We start from the raw sequence: 25,886 nt of genomic DNA, 5'->3' as shown, positions 1-25,886 counted from the left end.
TAACACATCAAAATATTGGTCTTAGACCCCATAAGTTATATATATTCTGTGTCGTTGTAAAATTCTGAGTGGATGTAAGTTAGGTTAGGTTATGTGGCAGCCCGATGTATCAGGCTCACTTAGACTATTCAGTTCATTGTGATACCACAGTGGTGAACTTCTCTCTTATCACTGAGTACTGCCCGATTCCATGTTAAGTTCAATGACAAGGGACTTCCTTTTTATAGCCGAGTCCGAACGGTGTTCCACATTCCAGTGAAACCACTTAGAGAAGCTTTAAAACCCTCAGAAATGTCACCAGCATTACTGAGGTGGGATAATCCACCGCTGAAAAACGTTTTGGTGTTCGGTCGTAGCAGGAATGGAACCCACGACCTTGTGTATGCAAGGCGGGCATGCTAACCATTGCACCACGGTGGCTGTGGTGGATGTACGATGTCTGTCACTACATAAACGGAAAATAACGTTTTTAATATCTGGTGACATCGATTGCCCGGGTTTACTTGAAAATATTCTTAGGACTTTGCGTATTAGTGAGTTGTTTCATATACCCCGTCGTAGGACTAATTATGGTTCCAATGAACCAATGATTCGTGCATTGGCTGAATTTAATAATATTTCGAATGAGGATATTGATATATTTGATAAATTTTCTAAATTTGTTAATATTCTGGATTTAATATATTTTTAGTTCTAAGTAGTCTGTAAGGAATGTTGTATTTCCATAGACTTAAATAAATAAATAAATAAATAAATAAATAAATATATTTAGGTATAAAAATGTTATGTTTGAAACTTAAATTTTTAGCAAATTTTTTTTAAGTGCACGCATATAATGTTCCCCGTATTTGACTTCTTGAGCCTCCTGGATAAGAAAATTTCATATTTTCCTGCTAAAATTTGACACTAATCACGCAAAAATAGATCCATATTGGTTCATAATTCTATATAGCCTCCATATAAATCGACCCCCATATTTCACTTCAGGATCTCTAATTACCGCACAAAAATTGGTTCATATCGGTTCGTAATTATTTATAGACTACCTTACATATACCAAGATCACGAACTGAATTATGAATTATATATAACTTAATTAATTTGCCTTGTTTTCGTCTAAAATATACCGCATATGGACTAACTATCAATTTAGAAGACGATGGTGGAGGGTACATAAGATTCGGCCTGGTCGAACTTACGGCTGTATATACTTGTTTTTCTAAAATTTGTATTAAATATGTTTTTTTTTTCTTCTTTCACTGTGAATCTCTTAATCATATGAATCAGTTATTGTTTACAAATGAACTTGTTCAACACAATCAGACTAAAAAAGGTATATAAAAGCAACAAGAGAAACAACACGATAATGAAAGTAAATTAGCTTGTACTTTTCTAGCGGAGTATTCTAAAAAAAAATAACGAGTATACACTTAAAAAAAATAATTCCTCCCTCCGATACGAAATCTAAGAACAAGGAAATTTTGTTTCCGAGAAAACTAATTAATTGTTTGCGTATTTTCCGGCTAATGTTCGGTCAAAGTTACAGATTAAATATCTATAGCATTTTCACTTCAAATGAAACCTTTTACATTTCAAATGAAAGCATTTTCAAATCAAATGAATTCTTTTTCCAATCAAGTGAAACCTTTTTCAAATCAAATTAAACCTTTTACAAATCAAATGAATCTTATGTAATTTTTAATGACATTGTGACCCAGATGATGGTTACTGTGTACATATGGAACGCCAAGAAGGTAACAAATGAAAATGCTAACAAGTATATACGGCCGAAAGTTCGGCCAGGCCGAAGCTTATGTACCCTCCATCATGGATTGCGTAGAAACTTCTTGTAAACACTGCCATCCAGAATCGAATTACTTAAGTTGCGGTAACGCTTGCCGATGGCAAGGTATCTTAAAACCTCCTAACACCATCTTGTAAATTGTATGTAAGTCCATACGTGGTATATATTAAATCAAAAAAGATCGATCCAATACGTATATAATTCAGTTTGACAAACATAGACATAAAATTTTGACAAAATTTTCTACAGAAATAAAATTTTAACAAAATTTTCTATAGAAATAAAATTTTCACAAAATTTTCTATAGAAATAAAAATTTTAACAAAATATTCTATAGAAAGAAAATTTTGACAAAAATTTCTATAGAAATAAAATTTTAACAAAATTTTCTATAGAAATAAACTTTTGACAAAATTTTCTATAGAAATAAAATCTTGGTAGTTTATTTGTGGCTCGAGTGGCAACCATGATTATGAACCGAATAAAATTTGAACAACATTTTCTATAGAAATAAAATTTTGACAAAATTTTCTATAGAAATAAAATTTTGAAAATGATGAAAATTATGAACCGAATAAAATTTTAACAAAATTTTCTCTAGAAATAAAATTTTGACAAAATTTTCTATAGAAATAAAATTTTGGTAGATTATTTTTGGCTCTAGTGGCAACCATGATTATGAACCGATATGGACCAATTTTTGTGTGATTGGACCAATTTTGGTATGGTTGTTAGCGACCATATACTAATACCACGTTCCTAATTTGAACCGGATCGGATGAATTTTGCTCTTCCAAGAGGCTCTGGAGGTCAAATCTGGAGAACGTTTTATATGGGGGCTATATATAATTATGGACCGATATGGACCAATTCTGGCACGGTTGTTAAAGATCATATACTAACACCATGTTCCAAATTACAACCGGCTTGGATGAAATTTACTTCTCTTGGAGACTTCGCAAGCCAAATCTGGGGATCGGTTTATAGGGCGGCTATATATAATTATGAACCGATGTGAACCAATTTTTGCATGGTTGTTAGAGACCATATACCAACATTATGTACCAAATTTCAGCCGGATCGGATGAAATTTTCTTCTCTTTGAGGCTCCGCAACCAAATCTGGGGATCGGTTTATATGGGGGCTATATATAATTATGGACCGATGTGGACCAATTTTTGCATGGTTGTTAGAGACCATATACCAACACCATGTACCAAATTTCACCCGGATCGGATGAAATTTGCTTCTCTTTTAGGCTCCGCAAGCCAAATCTGGGGATTGGTTTATATGGGGGCTATATATAATTATGGACCGATGTGGACCAATTTTTGCATGGTTGTTAGAAACCATATACCAACACCATGTACCAAATTTCAGCCGGATCGGATGAAATATGCTTCTGTTAGAGGCTCCACAAGCCAAATCTGAAGGTCCCTTTATATGGGGGCTATACGTAAAAGGGGACCGATATGGCCCATTTTCAATACCATCCGACCTACATCGATAACAACTACTTGTGCCAAGTTTCAAGTCGATAGCTTGTTTCGTTCGGAAGTTAGCGTGATTTCAACAGACGGACGGACGGACGGACGGACATGCTTAGATCGACTCAGAATTTCACCACGACCCAGAATATATATACTTTATGGGGTCTTAGAGCAATATTTCGATGTGTTACAAACGGAATGACAAAGTTAATATACCCCCATCCTATGATGGAGGGTATAAAAATGTTATACTTTAACGGTCATTATCATGTCGCTCCGGTAGGCTTTAACTGCCAGTTAACAGAAATAAACTACAAATATATTCACTAAGGTTAACTTTAACTGAAAATGTGTATGCAGGTAACTTATTAACTGATATGTGGAATATATAGGCAAGATGAAAGATGCATCTGTTATAAGGTTTAAAAGGTTGTTAGCTAACGCAGCACTAAGGGAGCTTCATGAAAATGGGATAAGAAAAAATATGTATTTCGTCGCAAACGAATATTATTTTGTGATTTTCGTTTTTTTTTTTTTTTTTAAGAAATTCTCAAATTTTTAGTTTTTTGTGCTACGTGTGCTTATATGATATTTGATATATATTTCTACCAAAACGGCACAATTTCGTAAAAATAAATTTAGGTCACCAAACATTTTTTTACAATTGACCTCAAAGAAATTTGTTCTAGCCTTGTAAACCCATTGTACATTTTTGATTAAATGGAATTGCTTATGACAAGGTTAGATAACGATTAGTGATAGATTAATAGTCCGAATAAATTTATGAATAACATTTACGTATATAAACTTAAACAAGGGTTTATATTTAAGGAGGAGTTTTTGCTTTTAGCAATATAACAATTTATTCGATAACAATTTTGTTGGGGTAATTATAAATTCCTTCATAACAAAGAATTTGTTTGATTTCAGAGATTCATTTGATTTGAAAAAAGTTTCATTTGATTTGAAAAAGGTTTCACTTGATTTGAAAAAGGTTTCATTTGAAGTCAACCAACTGCTTTTGTTATTGATCCATTTATACAGAGGCAACATGCAGTTATCGACCTTTGACAATTATTTGTGTTATTGTAAGCAAATGAGTACTAAGCGCACGTATCGGAAACATAGCATTAAAATCAAATTGAGCGTATTGGTCCTTTTTCTGAGGAATGAAATTTTAGACCAACGAAATTTGTTTTGTGAACTTTTGAACTACCAAAATCATGTATCGAAAATTAGTAGGATAAAGAGCACAATAACATAAATAACATCTTGCCGAGCGTTATAGAGAGACGGACTATATGAAAAAATTCAAACATCAAATATTTTAAAATTTATTTATTGAAATGTTCTAGTATGTTGGGTTACGTTGTATTGTCCACAGACAATCCCATTGGGGTCGTTATACTCCGAGACTTAATGACGATGACGACGAGAGGTTTTCAAGACACGATGGCGTTGGGTCTTGTAACGGTAGCCATCAGCATCCGAGTAGGTGTGGGAAGGCGAAGACGCAGCTGTATTATAACTTTCATAGGTGGCAGAAGGTGCAGAGTAAGAAACAACCGGTGCGGAATAGGTAGCAGCTGGAGCAGAGTAAGTTGCAGTAGGGGCAGCATATGAGGCAGTGTTATATGAAGCAGCTGGGGCCAAATAGGCATTCGATGGAGTAGAATGGGATGCTACTGGTGGCAAATATTCAGTGCTTACATCGCGACGTTGACGGTTACGTTTGTTGCTTTTGTAATGATAACCTTCGGCAGATGAGAAGGTGTGGGCAGGAGTGGAAGCAGCTTTATCGAAGTTATCAACTGTAAAACTTGGTGAAGAAGCAGCAACGGAATATGTAGAAGCAGGAGCTGAGTATGAAACTGGAGCAGTATAAGATACGGTAGCTGGAGCGGCAAAGGAAACAGGGACTGGAGCAGAATACTGAATAGCGGGTGCGGAGTATTTTACAACAGGAGCAGTATACTTCACAGCAGGGGCGGTATATTTGACTGCAGGAGCCGAGTATTGGATGGATGGTGTAGAAGCAGCCACGTTGAAGGTAGAGGTTGGAAGACTATACGAGACAGGAGCTGTATATTTCACTGCGGGGGCAGTATATTTCACAGCAGGAGCAGAGTATTGGACTGCAGGTGCAGAATATTGGACAACGGGGGTTGAAGCAGCAGTAGAGAATGTTGAAACTGGCGCACTGTAAGTTACTGAAGGAGCACTGTAAGATACGGCAGGGACACTTTGAGCTACAATTGGAGTACTATATGAAACAGCAGGAGCACTGTATTTAACAGCAGGAGCTGAAGCAGCAACATTGAAAGTGGGAGCAGGAGCCACATAAGTTCTAGCAGCTGGTGCCGATGAAGATCCATGGTGGGGAGGCAAATATTTGCTATTCACCACATGACTGACATCGGCAGCGGCAACAGCAACAAAGGCAAACAGGGAAATGAAGATTTTCTGAAAATGTCCGTAGTTGAAAATTAATTCATATAAAATATTTAAAATACTATACCAACCATCTCGTATGAGTTAATGTTCTAAAGTTTGAAGACTTCAAAATGATGCCTTACTGTTGTCAGTCACAGCTTTTTATATCAAAAGCTCGCTTGAACTGATTTGGTTCGATCATCCAAACTAATACACAAAAGATAGTCCCCAATCTGTTGATGCAGATTATAGCTCTGGATAACTAGAACATTTCTTTTTCTTTCGAAAAACCCCAAATATATTTTTCAAAAGCTATTATTCTCAATGATGTTATAGTGATAAAAAATATAATGGAATCGATCTTAAGTAGTTATTCTTTTGATGCATAGATTTATGATTACTTCTGTTATTATTAAAGACCAGTTTACTTTCACTTTTTTTGTATGCCAATTCTCATTTTTTGACATACTTAAAATACAACACAAAATCCATATTGCAATGATAACCATGAGAGTATTACTAGTTGCTATTTTTTTTTTAATTAAATCTTTAGTTTTGTTTTGTTTTAATTAAATCTTTAGTAAAGATCTCCTTGCGTTCCAAAATGTGAAACTGATTTCGCTAAAAAGAAACGAACAGAAAAGTAGTTATTACGAATATCTATAGCATATGTTAAGGCGGTATTAGTTTAAGGCATTTTCAAATATAAAAATGTACATCCTAAAGGTGTGCAAACAATTCGATGTTAATATACGGGCTTTAAAACTGTAATTCTTATACAGTACAATGTTTCTAAAACCTTTGCATCACCATGGTAGTAATGTGGGTAGTAGAGGTGTGCGAGTGACTGACAATTCATGTACACTCACGCACGATACGCCTGGTAGCCAATCCCACTCACGAAAAGAAAACAACTACTCACGCACGAACTGCTTTTGAAGTCTCACGCACGATTCACGACAATTCACGTGTTCACGACAAATTCACGAGACTCACGACATTTTCCAAACGAAAATCAGCAAATTCGTTATGGCTTAATACTTTTGTTAACAGCTTGGAAGTGGGCCAAGGAGTTTTTACTCTTAATTTCAAACAAACAAATATCAGCAAAGGTAACAAAATTCAAAAATAGAATTTAGTTCTAGAGCTAAATTAATTTCAGTTAACATACGAGTATGAATTAAATCTTGATTTTTTTCGTGAGCGTAATTTTACAGAAATTTTATTCACGAACCGATTTTATTGCTCACGCACGACATATTTATATTAGTCCCATTCACGCACATTCATGAGAGTTGCTTTAGATTTTGTTCACGACCCACATGATTCACGTGTGAATCACGCGTGTCACGCGCACATTGAAATATATTTTAATGGACATTTTATTGGAGCCTTTGTGTTAAAAAATTGACTCATGAGAAAAGAAAACAAGAGAACAACAACGTAAACATAATATCGGTGCACTTTTGATCAAACAACATAAGGCGAGAATTTTTATACCCACCACCATAGAATGGTGACGGGGGTATAATAAGTTAGTCATTCCGTTTGTAACACATCGAAATATCGATTTCCGACTATATAAAGTATATATATTCTTGATCAGGGAGAAATTCTAAGACGATATAACCATGTCCGTCTGTCTGTCTGTCTGTTGCAATCACGCTACAGTCTTCAATAATGAAGCAATCGTGCTGAAATTTTGCACAAACTCGTCTTTTGTCTGCAGGCAGGTCAAGTTCCAGGTTTTGATATAGTCCCCATATAAATCGACCTCCCGATTTGGAGTCTTGGGCTTATAGAAATCGTAGTTTTTATCCAATTTGCCTGAAATTGAAAATCTAGAGGTATTGTAGGACCACAAATACGTGTGCCATTGTGAGCATCGATCCATATTTTGGTATAGCCCCCATATAGACCGATCTCCCGATTTTATTTCTTGGGCTTATAGAAATCGAAGTTTTTATCCTATTTGCCTGAAATTTGAAATCTAGAGGTATTTTATGACCATAAAGAGGTGTGCCAAAAATGGTAAGTATCGGTCCATGTTTTGGTATAGCCCCCATATAGACCGATCTCCCGATTTTGCTTCTTGGGCTTATAGAACCCGCAGTTTTTATCCAATTTATCTGAATTTGGAAATCGAGAGGTACTTTAGAACCGTAAAGAGGTGTGCCAAAAATGGTGAGCATCGGTCCATGTTTTGGTATGGTTAAGTAGTTAAGATATATATACTTGTTTTTTATAAAATCGATAACGAAGCCACATAGTTTGGTATAGTTAGCGTCTTTTTAAGAAACCTAGATCCGAAAAATTAATTCCAGTTTGTTTTTTTTTTATTTATTTTTTTTTTATTTTAAACAAAAACTTAACGAAAACATTGCAACTAAATTGGTGATTGTTTCCCCTCCTAATTTTCGTATGCATTTTTCTTGAGTTTATCAACTAATGAATGAGAGTAATAGGGTCACATTTATGCCAATCGGGTGATCTAAATAGAAGCTATATCGATTCCATATTTTACTTTTGTTTATACACGCAAACAAAATAATTCTTTCCACCCAAACGAAATTTTAGACAAACAAATATCGTTTCCCAATTGCTTTTATTGTGATAAACGTTTATTCTGTTACAGGATATAACAGATGTTTTTAATTTTGTAGCCCCTTTTTCTTTAATAAAAACAAAGCAGAAGAAATTATTCTATTTTATATTTTTTTAATTTTACCTTTCGCCTGGACGGAGAATCGAACCGCGGACCATACAGTTTGTAACCCAACACACTATCCACTGGGCTACGTAGCTGTTATTGTCATCAATTATCGCTATAGCCATCAACACACAGCAGCGCAAATGGTCAAACAGTTATATTTATATAGTATAGTTTTCGGCGCTCACGAGAACGTTAAAGAAACTTTATTTAACAGAATGGTTAGCATGTCCGCCTTGGTCATGGGATCAATCCCTACTTCGGCCGAACACCAAAAGGGGTTTTTTTTTACATATATGCCAAAATTGTAAGGGCCGATGTTGAATGTGAACCACACCTAAACGCCAAGTTTTTTCCGAATTTTATTTGACATTTCTCTATTTCAGACTTACTCAATTTGAACCATGGACGTCGTGAATGGGCAGAATTGTTCCAAGAAATGGCAACAGTGGATGATCAATTTTCGAAGAAAATCATCTTCAGTGATGAGGCACATTTTCACCTCAGTGGATTCGTCAATAAACAGAATTGCCGCATTTGGGCGAATGAGAATCCAACACAGATAAAAATAAGTTTGAGAACCAATAACTTTTGTTGGAAAACCAATAACAAAATTTGTTAATTTTCCTGCAACAAACTAATTTGTACTTTTAATAACCATTATTACAAAAAAGTTGTTAGCAATCATCACCATCAGAAGGCAACAAATAATTTGTGTTCTCAATAACATAATGTGTAAATAATTTGTTGAGCATCCAACAGTACAAAATATTTGTTGTTGAACGTTACGTTTAATCCTCAACAAATATTTTTTAATTTGAACGAAAAAATTTGTTTGTGGTTTGTTGGAGTTTATCAATGACCTGTAACAAATTTATTGGTGTATTGATAAAAAATTAAATTGAAATTAAAATTTAAAGAATTTTGCTATGAATTGCACGAAAATTGCCGGAACAATTTTGTAGATATTTTGTTAAGTACACACAGAGAAGGAATATGACCAAAATGTTATTTTTGGAGGGGGAACATGTAACATTTTTGCGTCGAAAATCCTATACTCAGTTTTGTAAATGTTTGAAAATTTTAAATTTGAGTAGTCCCGGGTCTAGCAAGCATTTTGACAACTTTTTTCCCAGTGCTATATATTCTTGTTAATTAGAATTGTAATAACTCTAATCCCGATATTAATATGGTTTTATTATTTATCTCATACAAAAACACATTTAAGAAACTACCATATTGAAAAATATACAAATAATATATAAAATATATAAATATAGCTTTCGTGCATATTCTCAGCGATGTGTGCGTAACCAGTCTTGTATTTTTGTTTTCATATCGATAGCAGTCAACTATTTTCGCAACAAAGCAATTTGTTGAAAATTCAGAATATTTCTATTATTTCCTCTGTGAAGCATCTACAAACACATTTTTTCCAAAATGAGACCGGTCAGGCAGTTACTGTGAATGGTGTTCGCTATCGTGAGATGATAACGAACTTTTTATGGCTCGAATTTGAAGATATGGATGTGGATATCGTGGTTTCAGTAGGACGGTACCACTTGCCACACAGCTAACGAAACAATGGCTCTTTTGCGCAACAAATTCAATGGCCGTGTTATCTCACGTAATGGCGATGTCAATTGGCCGCCAAGATCATGTGATTTGACACCGTTGGACTTTTTTTTGGGGGTTATTTGAAAGAAAAGGTGTACGTCGATAAGCCAGCAACAATTCAAGAGCTAAAGGATGAGATAATTCGGCACATTAACGGCATAGAACCTCCATTATGTCTCAGCGTCATCGAAAATTTGGACCATCGGATGAAGGTGTGCCACCGAGGTCGCGGCGCTCACTTGGCCGATATTTTGTTCCATACATAATTGAGTAATTCCAATATATCATAATAAGATAAAATTACAACAATTTCCTAAATAGTTTGTGTTTTATTCAAAATCAACATCGGCCCTTGAAATTTTAACCACCCTTTATGTTCGGAAGATTCCGAACAGTTCTTCGACATTACATACTACTATATTAAATTTTCACTATGAAACTTCAAAACGTGTCTTATTAAAGACTTAAAGTCAGAAAAAAATTTGTAAAAAAAATATTTTCGTCGAAAAATAAAATCTTGGGGATCCATCCTAATGATGCTACAGGAAAATGTTGTTAATGAGTTATAGGCGTAAAGTTTTTTCAAGAATATATGTTAAAATTAAAAGTGATTCCCATATATCTAAGAATTAAATTCGTCAAATCGGTGAAAGAAGCAATCCTTATCATTGGATTTCTTTCGACTTCTTAGTTCTCAAAAATAAAATTGGGGCATCTATATTTCAATACATCTAAACAAATCCGTCATATGGTATATCGGATTACAAGTGCTATCTATATGCTCAAGAACTAAAATCGGTAATCAGTCCATATGGGGACTACATCAAAAACTGGACGTTTAATTTAATTTTTATGTATTAATGGACACTATAGTGTAAATGTCCAGAAATTCATATGAAAATAGTAATTTTGAAAACCTTAAAAGTACAATCAAAAGATCGGTCTTTACCCATCCTTAACCACAATTTACCCTGACAGCGTTAGGTTTGCAATTTAACTAAAAACTATTGATGACATATATCAACCTTCATTGAACAAGTGTTTTCAGCCGAGATCGAATGGCATTTCACATTAGGAACCATTCAGAAATGTCACCAGAATTACCGAGTGGGGATAAACAACAGCTAAAAACTTATTTGTTAGTCTAGTTATAAAAAAAAACTAACATCTGTTAAGGCGAAATTCTAATATATGTTATATAAAAATTAGATCATCCTAAAGGTATGCTAAAAATTCTGTCCATAAAGAATAGCTGTCTGTTGAAGGCTTTATCAAGCTATTGTGTTTATAATTGTACTGTTTATACAGTACACAGTTTTAAAGCCTAGGTTTTTACTTAACTTTAGTTTTTTTTCGATGTATCTTTTTAACGCACAGTAGAAATGTGTGCGGTACTGATCATAGAATGAAGCCGCCGACCTTTTTTGCCATAAATAAAAAATAAAATAAATAAAAAAATATTGGTTTAAATCGGAAAAATGTAATAATAAATGTCGTATTTTTGCCAAAATGTTGAACCCTTCAACCGCAATCAATCAATTTCAAGCTGCTATAATATTTTAACACAAATTTAGCTCAGAAAATTTGAACGAAAAGTAAATTTGATTCTATCTTTGGTTGTACAACTAACCTCATTACCATTCAAATTGATTTTATAATGGATAATTCTCCGACGCCGGAGAATTATCCATTATGAAATCACCTTTGCCTCATAGACTTCTTCCTCAATTAAAAAAAAGAGGGAGTGAAATTTTTTAAAGCACATGTAAATTTTAGTTTAATCAGACAAAATTTCCATATAAATTTTTGGGAAAAGTCAAAAAGTCAATCTATATGTTGACTCTATCAGACACATAGAATGGATACGGTGCAACGGCATCTACAGGTGTACTTTCTATTTACTCGTTGTTACATCGAGTAAATACAAAGTACATTTCTGACAGAATGGTTTGCAAATATGGCGAGAGATCGTTTATATAAGAGCTATACGTAGAGTGATCAAAAAACCGGTGTTTTTGAAAGTCGGGTTTTCACGATTCTTAAAAACCGCCCCATTTTTTAACGCAGTGGGCGGTATTTTAAAAATTAAATAACCGGCATAACCGGTCCAACCGGGTTTTTCCCAAAAGTAACAAAAACGCTTAATTTTATATAAATGAAGGAAAAGATACTTCAATGTTGCGGTAACAATACCGTAGATAAGCATTAAAATTTTGTGTTTCTTTTATTTTTTGGTTCCATTTGCTTTTTGTGAATATTTCTGAAATGTTATATTACAGACGGTGTTGAAGAGTCTCGACAACTAAAAATTTTCTTGTACATACTGCATTTGGTTTTCGAAGAATCATTTTGTTCCTTTTCACAATATCACAAACAGAGCTCATTTTCTACAGAAAGGTACACTCAAAAAAAAAGTGACCCTACCGTGGAAGAAAATGTAGGTTTATTTTAGAAAATTTTAACTAAAATAGTTTTCTAACTGCAACTTGTTACATATAAGTTAATACTTTTTGTCAAATTAAAGAACATTTTTTAAAAATAATTAATTTTTTTCTGTTGTTTAAGAAAAGTTCATATGTTGGAAGAAAAAATTGGATATACAAATTGTTAAAATGTCTTATCTGTACGAAGTTCGAGACAGGTACAATTTTAGTAAAATTTACTCATTTGAGAGTCTTATGAACCCAATTTAAGCAAACTTCTGCCATTTTAGGAAAATATGAACTATTTTATTTTTTAGTAAAATTGTGCACTATATTTGTATACAACTTTTGTTTACTTATTTTTAGTTCACGTCATTAAAGATAATAAAAAAATTATTCAAATAAGGAACATTTACTCATATTGTGCAAAATTTAACTAAAATCAACTAATCTTCATAAACTAAAATAAAGTTCAGTTGGCATTAGAGCCCCTTTTTTCTGGGTGTACACCAAATTAAGTCGAATAATAATAACGTAAGAAATATCATAGATTTTGTTGACAAAATATACGCTCCCAATTGAACAAGCACGATTTGCTTATATTTCATGGACGAATACTATGTTGGAAGTGTTCAGAAACGAGTTGGAAGTGCGCAGAAATTATATTCGGAAAGTTTTCTTATTTTAGTTTACATTGAAAATAAAAAATCGAATACCGGATTTTATTATATTAAAAACACCGGTTCTACCGGTCCACCGAAAATTGGATTTTATACAAAACCGACAATCGGTGCAAAACCAAAAACTGTTACACCGGTTTTCACCGACCGGTTTTGATCACTCTAGCTATACGATAAAGTAACCATGCTGATAAAAATTTGCTTGTCCTGCAGATAGATCTGATTCCAATGGATGGATGGACGGACGTATCGTCTCAGAATTTTACCAATTGGAATCAGTTTTACTGTTGTTGAAATTTCTTTATGAAAAAGTATACCACATTTTTGTCACTTTTTGAAATAAATGTGCCACCATTTATGGCTTGTGACACCTTTTGTGCCACTTCTTAGAAATCCTCAATGGTAACGCTGTTTGCAATAGACATCTTAGTATATAAACCAAAGATTCAAATAAATCAGTATTGTTTTTATACCCTCCACCATAGGATGGGGGTATATTAACTTTGTCATTCCGTTTGTAACACATCGAAATATTTCTCTAAAATCCCATAAAGTGTATATATATTCTGGGTCGTGGTGAAATTCTTAGTCGATCTGAGCATGTCCGTCCGTCTGTTGAAATCACGTTAACTTCCGAACGAAACAAGCTATTGACTTGAAACTTGGCACAAGTAGTTATTATTGATGAAGGTCGGATGGTATTGCAAATGGGCCATATCGGTCCACTTTTACGTATAGCCCCCATATAAATGGACCCCAAAATTTGGCTTGCGATTGCTCTAAGAGAAGCAAATTTCATCCGATCCGGCTGAAATTTGGTACATGATGTTAGTATATGGTATCTAACAACCGTGCAAAAATTGATTCACATCGGTCCATAATTTCATATAGCCCCCATATAAACCGATCCCCCGATTTGGCTTGCGGAGCCTCTAAGAGAATCACATTTCATCCGATCCGGCTGAAATTTGGTACATGGTGTTAGTATATGGTCCCTAACAACAATGCAAAAATTGGTCCACATCGGTCCATAATTATACACAGCACCCATATAAACCGATCCACCGATTAGCCTTGCGGAGCCTCTAAGAGAAGCAAATTTCATCCGATCCGGCTGAAATTTGGTTAATGGTGTTAGTATATGGTCTCTAATGACCATGCAAAAATTGGTTCACATCGGTCCATAATTATATATAGCCCCCATATAAACCGATCACCAGATTTGACCTCCGAAGCCTCTTGGAAGACCAAAATTCATCTGATTCAGTTGAAATTTGGTACGTGGTGGTAATATATGGCCTCAAACACCCATGCAAAAATTGGTCGAAATCGGTCCATAATTATACCCTGCGCCACACTGTGGAACAGGGTATTATAAGTTAGTGCATATGTTTGTAACACCCAGAAGGAGACGAGATAGGCACATGGTGTGTTTGGCAATAATGCTCGGGGTGGTTCCCTGACTCGATATAACCATGTCCGTCCGTCCGTCTGTCTGTGAACACATTTTTGTGATCAAAAACTAGGTCGCAGTTTAAGTCATATCGACTTCAAATTAGGAACATCTTCCTGTTTTGGATCAGAATAGAACCCTATTCATTTTGGAAGAAATCGGTTCAGATTAAGATATAGCTCCCATATATATCTTTCGCCCGATATGCACTTATATGGATCCAGAAGCCAGAGTTTTATCCCGATTTGCTTGAAATTTTGCACGAGGAGTACAATTGGTAGTATAGTCGAGTGTGCAAACGTTGATTGAAATCGGTTCAGATTTGAATATAGCTCCCATATATATCTTTTGCCCGATATGGACTTATATGGCCCCAGAAGCCAGAGTTTAGTCGCAATTTGGTTGAAATTTTGCACATGGAGTACAATTAGTAGTGTAGTCAAGTGTGCTAAATTTTATTGAAATCGGTTTAGATTTAGATATAGCTCCCATATATATCTTTCGCCCGATATTGACTAATATTGTCCTAGAAGCCAGAGTTTTGGCCCAATTTGGTTGAAATTTTGCACATGGAGTACAATTAGTAGTGTAGTCACGTGTACCACATTTGGTTGAAATCGGTTTAGATTTAGATATAGCTCCCATATATAGCTTTCGCCCGATGAACACTCATCTGACCACAGAGGCCAATTTTTTACTGCGATTTAGTTGAAATTTTGCACATGTAGTATAATAAGCATTGCTACTATGCGTGCCAAATTTGGTTGAAATCGGTTTAGATTTAGGTATAGCTCCCATATATATGTTTTTTCTGATTTCGACAAAAATGGTCAAAATACGAACATTTCCCTTTTAAAATCGCCTCTGCTTAGTCGAAAAGTTGTAAAAATGACTCTAATTTTCTTCTACTTCTAATACATATATATCGAGCGATAAATCATAAATAAAAGTTTGTGAAGTTTCCTTAAAATTACTTCAGATTTAAATGTTTCCCATATTTGTTTACTAACATTTTGTTCTACCCTAGTGCATTAACCGACTTCAATTTTGAGTGTAAAGATTTTGTAGAAGTCTATCAAATTCTGTCCAGATCGAGTGATGTATGTATTTGGGACAAACCTTTATATATAGCCCCAACACATTTGACGGATGTGATATGGTATCGAAAATTTAGATCTACAAAGTGGCGCAGGGTATAATATAGTCGGCCCCGCCCGACTTTAGACTTTCCTTACTTGTTATATATAGGCCCCATATAAACCGATCCCCAGATTTGAACTCCGGAGCCCCTTGGAAGAGCAAAATTCATCCGATTCGGTTGAAATTTGGTACATGATGTTAGTATATGGTATCCACCAACCATGCAGGAATTGGTTCATATCAGTCCATAATTATATATAGCCCCCATATAAACCGATCCCAAGATTTGACCTTCGGTGCCTTTTGGAGAAGCAAAATTCATCCGATCTGCTTGGAAATTTGGTACGTGGTGGTAGTATATGATATTTAACAACCATGCCAAAAGTGGTCCATATCTGTCCATAATCATATATAGCCCCCATATAAACCGATCCTGAGATGTGGTTTTGGAGCCTCTTGGAGGAGCAAATTTCATCCGAGTCAGTTGAAATTTGGTACTAGCACAATGCTAGTAACATATATGGCCGTTAACAACCATGCCTAACTAGGTCCATATCGGTCTATAGTTATATATAGCCCTCAGATAAATCGATCCCCAATCATACAAAAATTGGTCCATATCTAGTTCATAATGCTATATAGCCCCCATATAAGCGACCGCCATATTTCAATTCTGGTTCTCTACGTTCTGTGCAAAAGTCCATGTCGATTCGTAACAATTTGTAGACTTACCTATACATAACTTTTTTGTCTAATATATACCACGTATGGACTAACTCACAATTTAGAAAACGATGTTAAGAAGTTTTAAGATACCACAACCCAAGTAGTTCGATTGTGGATAACAGTCTTTCGTAGAAATTTCTACGCAATCCATGGTGGAGGGTACATAAGATTCGGCCTGGCCGAACTTACGGCCGTATATACTTGTTTTTAAATATATTTATAAAATTTATTCGTATGCTTAATAGTTATACTTAAGCTAAATTTATAAAAATTTGATTTGTTTTTATTTTTTCGTAGTCTTAATTGAAAAAGACACCTATTATACAAAAGTTTAGTACACCAAGTGATATACTCTAAATTAAAATATAATTTAAATTTAATGACTAAGTGTTTCATCATTAGTGTACGAAAGTGTCTCGAGTTCGAATTCCTTAAAGAAAAATACTCACAAACTTCGCATCACTAACAGAGGACGTTGAAACAATAACAAAATTCTTGAAACTAAATACAAAGGCTAATTCATTTAGTCGTTAATTCGAGTATCCAAATTTTCGACTAAGTAATCACAATTTCGTGTCCTGGTCTTGTCATGCCATTGGCGACTGTTTGTTTCACTCTAATAATTGAAAGGAATACCGGGTATGGGATATGAGTAACCACTTTGAACGGGTGTTGGCAATTCAAATTTGACGGCGGGTGTTGGATAACTGTAACCGGGTGTCTTGCTTGCTGGTGGTGGAGGTGGCCGATGTGTTGGTAAATCGAATTTCACTGCAGGTGTTGGATAACTGTAACCAGGTGTTCTACTGGGTGGAGGAGATGGTGGTGGGCGGTGTGTGGGCAAATCGAATTTCACTGCAGGTGTGGGATAACTATAACCAGATTTTGGAGCTTGTGTTGTAGGTTTCGGAGCAGGTTTGGTAGGTATTTCAAATTTAACAGCTGGTGTTGGATATGAGTAACCCGATTTTGTTGGGGCGGGTTGTGTCACTGGTCTGGGTGTTGTTTTGGTTGGCAAATCGAATTTCACAGCTGGAGTGGGGTAAGAGTAACCTGCTTTAGATGGAGGTACAGTTGGGGGAGCTGTTATTCTCTGAGTAGTTTTTGGTGGCAATTCAAATTTCACAGCTGGAGTAGGATACGAATAGCCGGCTTTGGTTGGCGGTGGTGGAGGGGGAGCGGTTGCCTTCGGTGTAGTTTTGGGGGGTAATTGAAACTTCACAGCTGGTGTTGGGTAGGAGTAACCAGATTTTGTCGGTGGTGGAGGCGATGTTATTGGTTTATGAGTGGTTCTGGGTGGTAGTTCGAATTTGACCGCTGGTGTAGGATAGGAATAGCCCGATTTTGTTGGAGGATTTATAACCTTTTGGGTAGTTTTAGGAGGTAATTCAAATTTCACAGCTGGTGTGGGGTATGAGTAACCAGACTTTGTTGGTGGCGGTGGTGGTGGAGCAGTTGGTTTGTAAGTAGTTTTGGATGGCAACTCGAATTTTACAGCGGGTGTAGGATAAGAATATCCGGATTTTGTTGGTGCAGCCGTTGGCTTATATGTAGTTTTGGTTGGCAGTTCAAACTTCACAGCTGGTGTGGGATAAGAATAACCCGGAGTTTTCGTTGGTGGTGGTGGTGCAGTAGGCCTTACAGTTGTTTTTGGCGGTAATTCAAACTTCACAGCCGGAGTGGGATACGAGTAACCGGATTTAGTAGGCACCTTTGGTGGTGAAGTTATTGGCTTTTGAGTGGGCTTGGATGGCAATTCGAATTTAACAGCAGGTGTTGGGTAAGAATAACCCGGCTTAGTGGTTTTTACTGGAGACACTGTTGGCTTAGTTGGTGAATCAAACTTCACAGCTGGTGTGGGATAGGAATATCCTGATTTTGAAGGTGGCGCAGTAGGTCTAATGGTAGTTTTAGGAGGCAATTCGAATTTTACTGCTGGTGTGGGATAAGAATATCCAGGTGTGGAGGGTTGTGGTGGTGGGGCGGTAGGCCTAATGGTAGTCTTAGGAGGCAATTCGAATTTTACTGCTGGTGTGGGATAGGAATATCCAGGCTTGGAAGGTTTTGGAGGTGGTGCAGTAACTTTCTGTGTGGTCTTTGTTGGCAAATCGAATTTTACGGACGGCGTTGGATATGCATAACCAGATTTAGTCGGCTGAGCTGGTGGAGGAACAGGTTTATATGTGGTTTTAGTTGGTAAATCGAATTTCACTGCAGGTGTGGGATAGGAGTAGCCCGATTTGGTAGATTGTGGTGGAGGAATAGGTTTCTGTGTACTTTTCACAGGCAAATCGAATTTCACTGCAGGTGTGGGATACGAGTATCCCGATTTTGTAGTTTGTGGCTGTGGTGGTGGGATAAACTTTTGTGTTGTTTTAGGAGGCAGTTCAAATTTCACAGCAGGTGTGGGATATGAATATCCCTTAACAGGCTTTGGTTGTGGTATTGGTTTTTGCGGTAGATCAAAAGGAATCTTTGGCTCTGGATAGGAATAGCCTGCATTAGGTTTTGGATATGAATAACCATTGCCAATTTGATTATCAGGGACCAAATAATTCGATACGGCATCATAATAATATTGACCCTCACATATGCCGCCTATGCCCAGCAGCAGCAGCGGAACGAGTAAACTTTTCTGAAAAATTAGAAAAAGAAACACAAAACTTTTGATTAATGATTTGAATCAATGTATGACCAAGTGCTTAAAAAAATAACGAGAAAATGATTTCAGTTCAAGTGTGTTTTGTTGTGTGCATAGCTTTTCAACCTTTCAGTGGTTTTCCGCTGAACTCAGACATTGAATTTTTTCATTGGCACACAATCTTTGGTTGATTCGATATCGAATGAGGCAAAGAAAATTCTTTGAAACCATGTTGAAGATCACCAGTGAAAATGTATTTTTGGTTGTAGCTGAGACGATGTAGACCTGATGTAAGTCTCACCGGATATTCATTTTATTTGACGTCAAGAGTTTGATGATTGACCGCGAATCTTCTATGACGTATGATTTATTTCATTTAATGATATTCTAGCTTTAGGTGAGATTTAATGTAGACATCTTAACCCACTATCTTTTGTTCTTATGTGTTTATAAAATCGTCAATAACATTTAAATAAGGTAACTTTAGAGCAACTCTTGATTGTTAATCAGAGACGTGGTGACTATTTTTTAGAAGGTTAATTTTTATATTTTTATTGACAAATTTGTGGTATTTTTTGTGGTATTACATTTATTGTTGACTTTTGTGCATCATACTAGGAATTTGGATATAATTCTTAAATATAGTCTTATTAGGGTTGGGGCTATAATGAACTATGTTCTCGTTGGGCAACTAAGCAATCAAAGTCTCTTCATTCTGTCGCAGAGTTAACGTTTCATACAATTTATGACCATTTTCATTGTGAAAATGAAAATTTTTTGTTATATTTTGTTGGCTCAATTTTATTGATTTTTTTTGTAACTATGTTTATTTATATGCAAAACCATCTAAAATACAGTGAAAAAGCAGGGCACCAACCAGAAAGGAAAATTTTGGATAATTTTAGAAATTTGGTTTAATTTTACAAATTTTAACTAAAATTACAAACGCAGATGTTACGCCCATTTCACAAATATACCCAGCAAAAAAATTTGGAAGTTCCTCCAAAGGCACAACTTTAAAAGCACTTCCAGAAGATGCACTCCCAATGATGTTCTTTATTTTAAATACCCAGGATGTTCTTTTAATTAAATTTTTTATAACTTGGTTTTTTTCATACTTTTAATGGGTAATTTTAACTTTTTTTGTTTCAAATAGGTTAAAAACAGAGTAAAAATTCATAAAATGGTACAATTCATTTAAATTTTGTCGAAAAAAATGCTAAAAAAATTGTGAATTTTTGAAAATATTTGAGGTCAAACGTTTCCGACAAAACAATTATTTATTTGACAAAATATCACAGAATTTTGTTATTTACATCGAAAATATTGAATTCGGATCACACCTAAGAAGTGATGCAATTTCACTGCAACGGCTGCTTAAAGGGAGGACTTCCATCCTATGACAAGACCATGTTAAATTCATCCCATCTGCGTCAATTTTGCACCACTTCCGGATCCAAAAAGAACATTTTCATTACTTTTTTGGTGACGCTTTTTTTTGCTGGATAAGTAAAAAGTTTTCGACAAATTTAAGAAAATTTATTAGACATAATAATTTTTCTAAAAAATTTCAAACTTTGAAGTGGAAAATGGGGTTCAAAATTGCCAACACTCCTTTAGTACCATACGAAGTTCATGATGAGAGCATTATTGGTAAAATTAAAAAATTTTAATTAAAAAACATAATAATTTCATGAACTAAAATAGAGATAAATTGGATTTAGTGCCAAATAGTTCACCGTTTTTTTGAGTGTATTCAATTTACCCCCACTACCATCATACCTCTCTGTATATAATTTATGTGCAAATTTCCACCCACAATTGCGCACCTCCTTTATTTTCAATGTTTCACTTAAAGTTGTTACCAATGTAAGACCTTTTAAAGAATCTTTAAGAATTCTTTGGCTTTTATGGATGTTCAAAATACACACACGCACGCACTTTAACTACTTCAAAAAAAAAACATGTGTCATAATTTCATTTATTTATAGCTTGAAATATGCTCATATGCCTGTTCCATTGTTTGTTTTGCAAAATTAAATCAAATAGGGTTTCCTTTTGTTGTTATTGTGGTTTATTGTTATCTTCTTCTAATTCATTAATCTCAAGGTTGTGGGTTTTCACAGTAGCACAACAAAAAATTGCTCTCAATTTGTGCACTATTTGACATGGAAAAAAGTTTTTTCATAACACTTGAAAAATGATTGTTGTTAAATGGTATTGTTTTCAGCATTTTTGCATCTTTATTCTCTACCAAACAATGGAGGTATATTAAGTTTATCAGTCGATAAAGATTGTATTCGGGTTTCGAGTTGATACATAAACTAAGAAAAAATTAAAGGATTTCTATGATATTAAGGATTTTTTATTACATTTATTAAAACCAAGTTAACCTCAGTTCAAAAAATTCTCTTTCATATTAAGATATCAATTTTAAAGTCAAATCGCTTTTTTGACTTTTGGGCAAATAAAAGCTCCATATATCATAGAAATACATCTTCTTTATTAAGGCCGGTAGTATGTTCATTCTGCAGAACAATTTCCACAAATATTTACTTTGTTCATGGAAAGCGGCGTTTATTTAAGTAACAGAGAGCGGTACTTAACCAGATAGCGATATTGAATTAAGTTATTACACGCAAATATATATACACATAGCCCTTTATATGAAAAAGAAGAAGAATTTTATTTCAGAAAATAATTTTGTTATTGAAAACAAAATCAATACAAATCAAACAAATAAGCGTCTCTTGAATCTAGTTCAACAACTTTATGCGCAATTATTTTTATTATATTATTTATTTTATTGAAATGAATTATCTTGCTTATAATTTAATTATTGAACAAAAATGAATTATTAACTATAAATTTAGCCAAAACGGCACCCCAAAATCTTTCTACAATCCACAAGAAAAGCTTTTGCTCAATTGAATTAAATAGTTTTCCTGTTCTTACACTGAAAAAAGATATTGTCGTGAGGACAAAGATTTCATGTCCTTAAAATACGAATGCAATTTTTGCTTAACATAGAAGACGTATTTCTCTAATATAACGTATTTTCCTTGTCCAAAATCGATAAATTTTTCAATAAAGTCGTACTGTCCTTATAATTAAGTGATTTTACATAAAAATGGGTATCGTAACATGAAAGAAATATTTTTTGGGGTAAGGTCAACTTGACTTTAATAATTCAGAAAAATTCTTTAAAATTAATGAAATTGTCTTAAATTTGTTGTATTTTTGCAACTACAAAGCAAAAAATCGTTCAAAAATAGGACATGTTTTGCAACACTTTCTTTTAAAGATATTTTTTACTTGAAACATAGCATAATTTCTACTGGAAGTCGAGCATGAATTTGAAAAATAAAGTTATCTTTAACTCGTTTTTAAAGGGCTTTGATAGCATATGAAGAAAAAAATCTGAAAAAACGAAAAATCAAAATTTGCTTCCTAGAAGCAAGTGCACAAAACCCAAATTTAAAAGAGAATTGTGTCTTAAAAGTATCCTTACTTGTAGTCTCCGCTTCTTTGGCTCGGAATCAATACCAAAATTTTTAAAGTAAGGACAAAATCTTTGGAACCGCGCATGTTTTTTTTCAGTGTAACTGAATTGCTTAATTACCATAAAAGGTACTTATATTATAATTATTTTCTAGTTAAATCTCTCAAATCACTTGTAAATCTTCATCGAAGGCTGTCAGTAGCTTTGGAGCACTAAATCTGTATTCTATATAATCTTGAACTTTGTTTTTTTTTCTTTCTTGTTTTTTTCCTTCTTCACTGATCTGATCTTGGTTTCTGTAAATACAATTCTGGGAGTTGTCAGTAATTTCCTCCATTCTAGTCCATTATTGAAATAACACTCGTATTTGTTCAAGCTTGACTATATTAAACCAATATTCGAATTACTTTTATTTAATGCATATTTTAACTATTCTTCCATGGGCAATTGATCTGCTACTCCTTTGGTCCTTTACATATTTTCGGAGCAAAAATATGTAGGCGATAAACAATATGGCTCATGTAGTCTGTCTATAGTTGATGTAAATTACCACAAAGTCGACGTCTGCCAGCTGTGAGATCTTCACGCTGTTTTTAACAAACAAATGTATACGCATCAACTACTATGCGTGGCACATTTGCTTTTTCATGAGTGTGAACATGTTTTCATAACTAAAAACCCAAGTGTTTTTTGGTTTCCATAACGAACAATGTCATTATTTTTACTCAAGCTATGTGGCATTATTTTCGGTTTGTTCTGCTTTTCATTTCAATTGTTATGGAGGTGTTTTAATGATTTCTATGGTTTTCTTATGAAAATTTGAAGTCATAAGTTGGTGTTTAAGGCTTCTGTTTAGCTATATAGCTGTGTTTTTTTTTTAGACAAACATATGTCTGTATGTTTTCAATGGCTACCATCACTCCCATCTTCTTTTCATTGTATCTATTGAATTCGATTGAAAACCTTATATGGAGGTTATACTATGAGTACAAAATCTAAGCTAAATAAGAATTTTCTTTGTAACAATAGACTTTTAAATAAGAAACTCATAAGTTTTTTTGATTAATTATTATTTTAAAATGAAAATTGTTAGTATTTGTTTTTCTTCAAAAAAAAAAAAAAAAAAACAATAATTCTAGCTAATACAATATCAAATCAAAAGACTTAAGAAACAAACTTGTCTAATTTGATCGACTCTCTGACATATATTTAGAAATCATATGCGGGAAATATCATGTTTAGATGATATGACTTAAAATAGCATGAATGAAACATCAAAAAGGTGATTAAATTTTTTTGAGAGGTTCCGTTGCTTGATATCTTAAATCGTTTTATATTTTATGCGTCATAGTTTGTTTTGTATGTAATTTAAACAATGTATACATTTTGGTATGTATAACATAAACTTGTTGATTTTTTTTCTGATTAAATAAATCATGTACTACTACTACACAAGTTTACAAAATTTGTACACCCTCAAAAAAAAAATCGCTTCTCTAACATATGTTCCAAACATATTTTGCAGGAAGCTCTTATATTGTTTGATACTGCCAAAACATTAATATGTTTGTTTTATGTGAACATATTATATGTTTGGAAGCATTTTGAGTCCAAAAATATTATATGCTTGGAAGAAGTTTCCCCAAAGCAGATTGTGCTCATTCCCTCGCATAATTTTCACTTCCACGAAATTTTTTAGTTCTTGGCACCTTTTTCTGTAATACAAATAATAGTGAAGAAATTATTCAATTTTATAATTTTTTTAGATTTTACCTTTCGCCTGGACGGAGAATCGAACCGAGGACCATACAGTTTGTAAGCCAACACACTAAACACTGGGCTAAGTAGCTGTTATAGTCACCAGTAGACAATTATTGTTATAAGTTATATTTATATAGCATAGTTTGCAGCGCCCACGAGCCCATGCAAACATAACATTATTTAACAGAAACATACATTTCTTGGCCACGTGGAGCAGTGATTAGCATGTCTGCCTTGCATGCAAAGGGTCGTGGGTTCAATCCCTGTTCCGACCGAATTTTTTTTTTTTTAATTTACACATTTACATATATATATACTATATTAAATTTTTATAATGAAACTTCGAAATGTGGGTTATTAGAAACAGTGCTTGATATAAACGAAATGGACTTAGCTTTTGGATAAAACATTATTTTTTTTATTGCAAAAATAACAATTTTGTAACAAAAAACTGTTTTTTTTTGGTATAAAAGTTTGGAATTTCGGAAGGAATTCAAAAACTCTAAAAAAAGAAGAACGTGGAGTCGAGTATAAATATACAAAAATAATTTCATAGTATATACATAAATGTATTTAGTCGTGAACAGTTTTTTACTAGCATTCAACTCCATTTTAAATGCATTTAAAACTTATCGTGTTTGTACTTAAATTCATTTTTACCTTTAAGGCCGGTATTAATTTGGCATTATCGCTCTAAAATGGCCCTGTTTTTCCTTTTACTTTTCTTTAATAATTCATAAATTTTTTTTTTTTCAATTGCTTTAGCTGCAAAACTAGAACTTAATGCCCGCTTTTGTTTTTGAAAGTGTCCGTCAACTCCTCTTGGACTATTAATCTTGGACTTATTAATAAAGAGGAACTAAACTTTGTTTTTTATACAGTTTACAGTTAACTTTTTCACTATTTCCTCCATTTTTCATTTTACTGACCCAACTCTAAAAAGTGTATAGTGCCCTTTCGTTATTTTTATGAAGACCCCTTTGTACTTTTTTTTTTATTTCCTTTGCCTGAATATTTCGACTTATTCCTCGTACGCTCCGATTTCTTTTAAAGAACCAAGAAAAACAATTGTGACCATAATGCCAAAATGATAAACAAAGCACATAAATTGCTGCTCTCAAAGCGAAAACGCCTGCTGTTTTTTTTATGTCTATTCTCTTGGTTCCGAATGTCTATTCTCTTTACTCCAAATACTCATTCTAATATTCAAACAAGTATATACGGCCGTAAGTTCGGCCAGGCCGAAGCTTATGTACCCTCCATCATGGATTGCGTAGAAACTTCTTCTAAACACTGTCATCCACAACCGAATTACTTAAGTTGCGGTAACGCGTGCAAGGTATCTGAAAACCTCCTAACACCATCTTCTAAATTGTATGTAAGTCCATACGTGGTATATATTAAATCAAAAAAGATCGATCCAATACGTATATAATTCAGTTTGACAAAGTAGACATAAAATTTTGACAAAATGTTCTACAGAAATAAAATTTTAACAAAATTTTC

At 34.1% G+C, this 25,886-nt stretch overlaps 2 protein-coding genes across 2 annotated transcripts in view; both read right to left on the bottom strand.

The window, feature by feature from the left end:
* Positions 1 to 4,710: 4,710 nt before the first annotated feature.
* LOC142235864 (uncharacterized) lies at positions 4,711 to 5,819 on the bottom strand. The gene is made up of 2 exons (XM_075307117.1): positions 5,808 to 5,819; positions 4,711 to 5,757 (listed from the first exon to the last, which is right to left on the bottom strand). The coding sequence occupies exons 1-2, from the start codon at positions 5,817 to 5,819 to the stop codon at positions 4,711 to 4,713; spliced, it is 1,059 nt and encodes a 352-aa protein (XP_075163232.1).
* Positions 5,820 to 16,677: 10,858 nt separating this feature from the next.
* Positions 16,678 to 25,886, bottom strand: part of LOC142234371 (uncharacterized) — a 30,927-nt gene continuing 21,718 nt past the window's right edge. The window contains exon 3 of the mRNA XM_075305494.1: positions 16,678 to 19,111. Coding sequence (XP_075161609.1) covers positions 17,093 to 19,111 — 2,019 coding nt within the window. The 3' untranslated portion in view covers positions 16,678 to 17,092. The remainder of the gene's footprint in view (positions 19,112 to 25,886) is intronic.

The sequence above is a fragment of the Haematobia irritans genome, chromosome 4 (genome assembly GCF_050003625.1).
Source record: "Haematobia irritans isolate KBUSLIRL chromosome 4, ASM5000362v1, whole genome shotgun sequence".
Classification (NCBI taxonomy): domain Eukaryota; kingdom Metazoa; phylum Arthropoda; class Insecta; order Diptera; family Muscidae; genus Haematobia; species Haematobia irritans.
The sequence above is the reverse complement of the archived record's forward strand: the minus strand, read 5'-3'. Positions and strand labels throughout refer to the sequence as shown.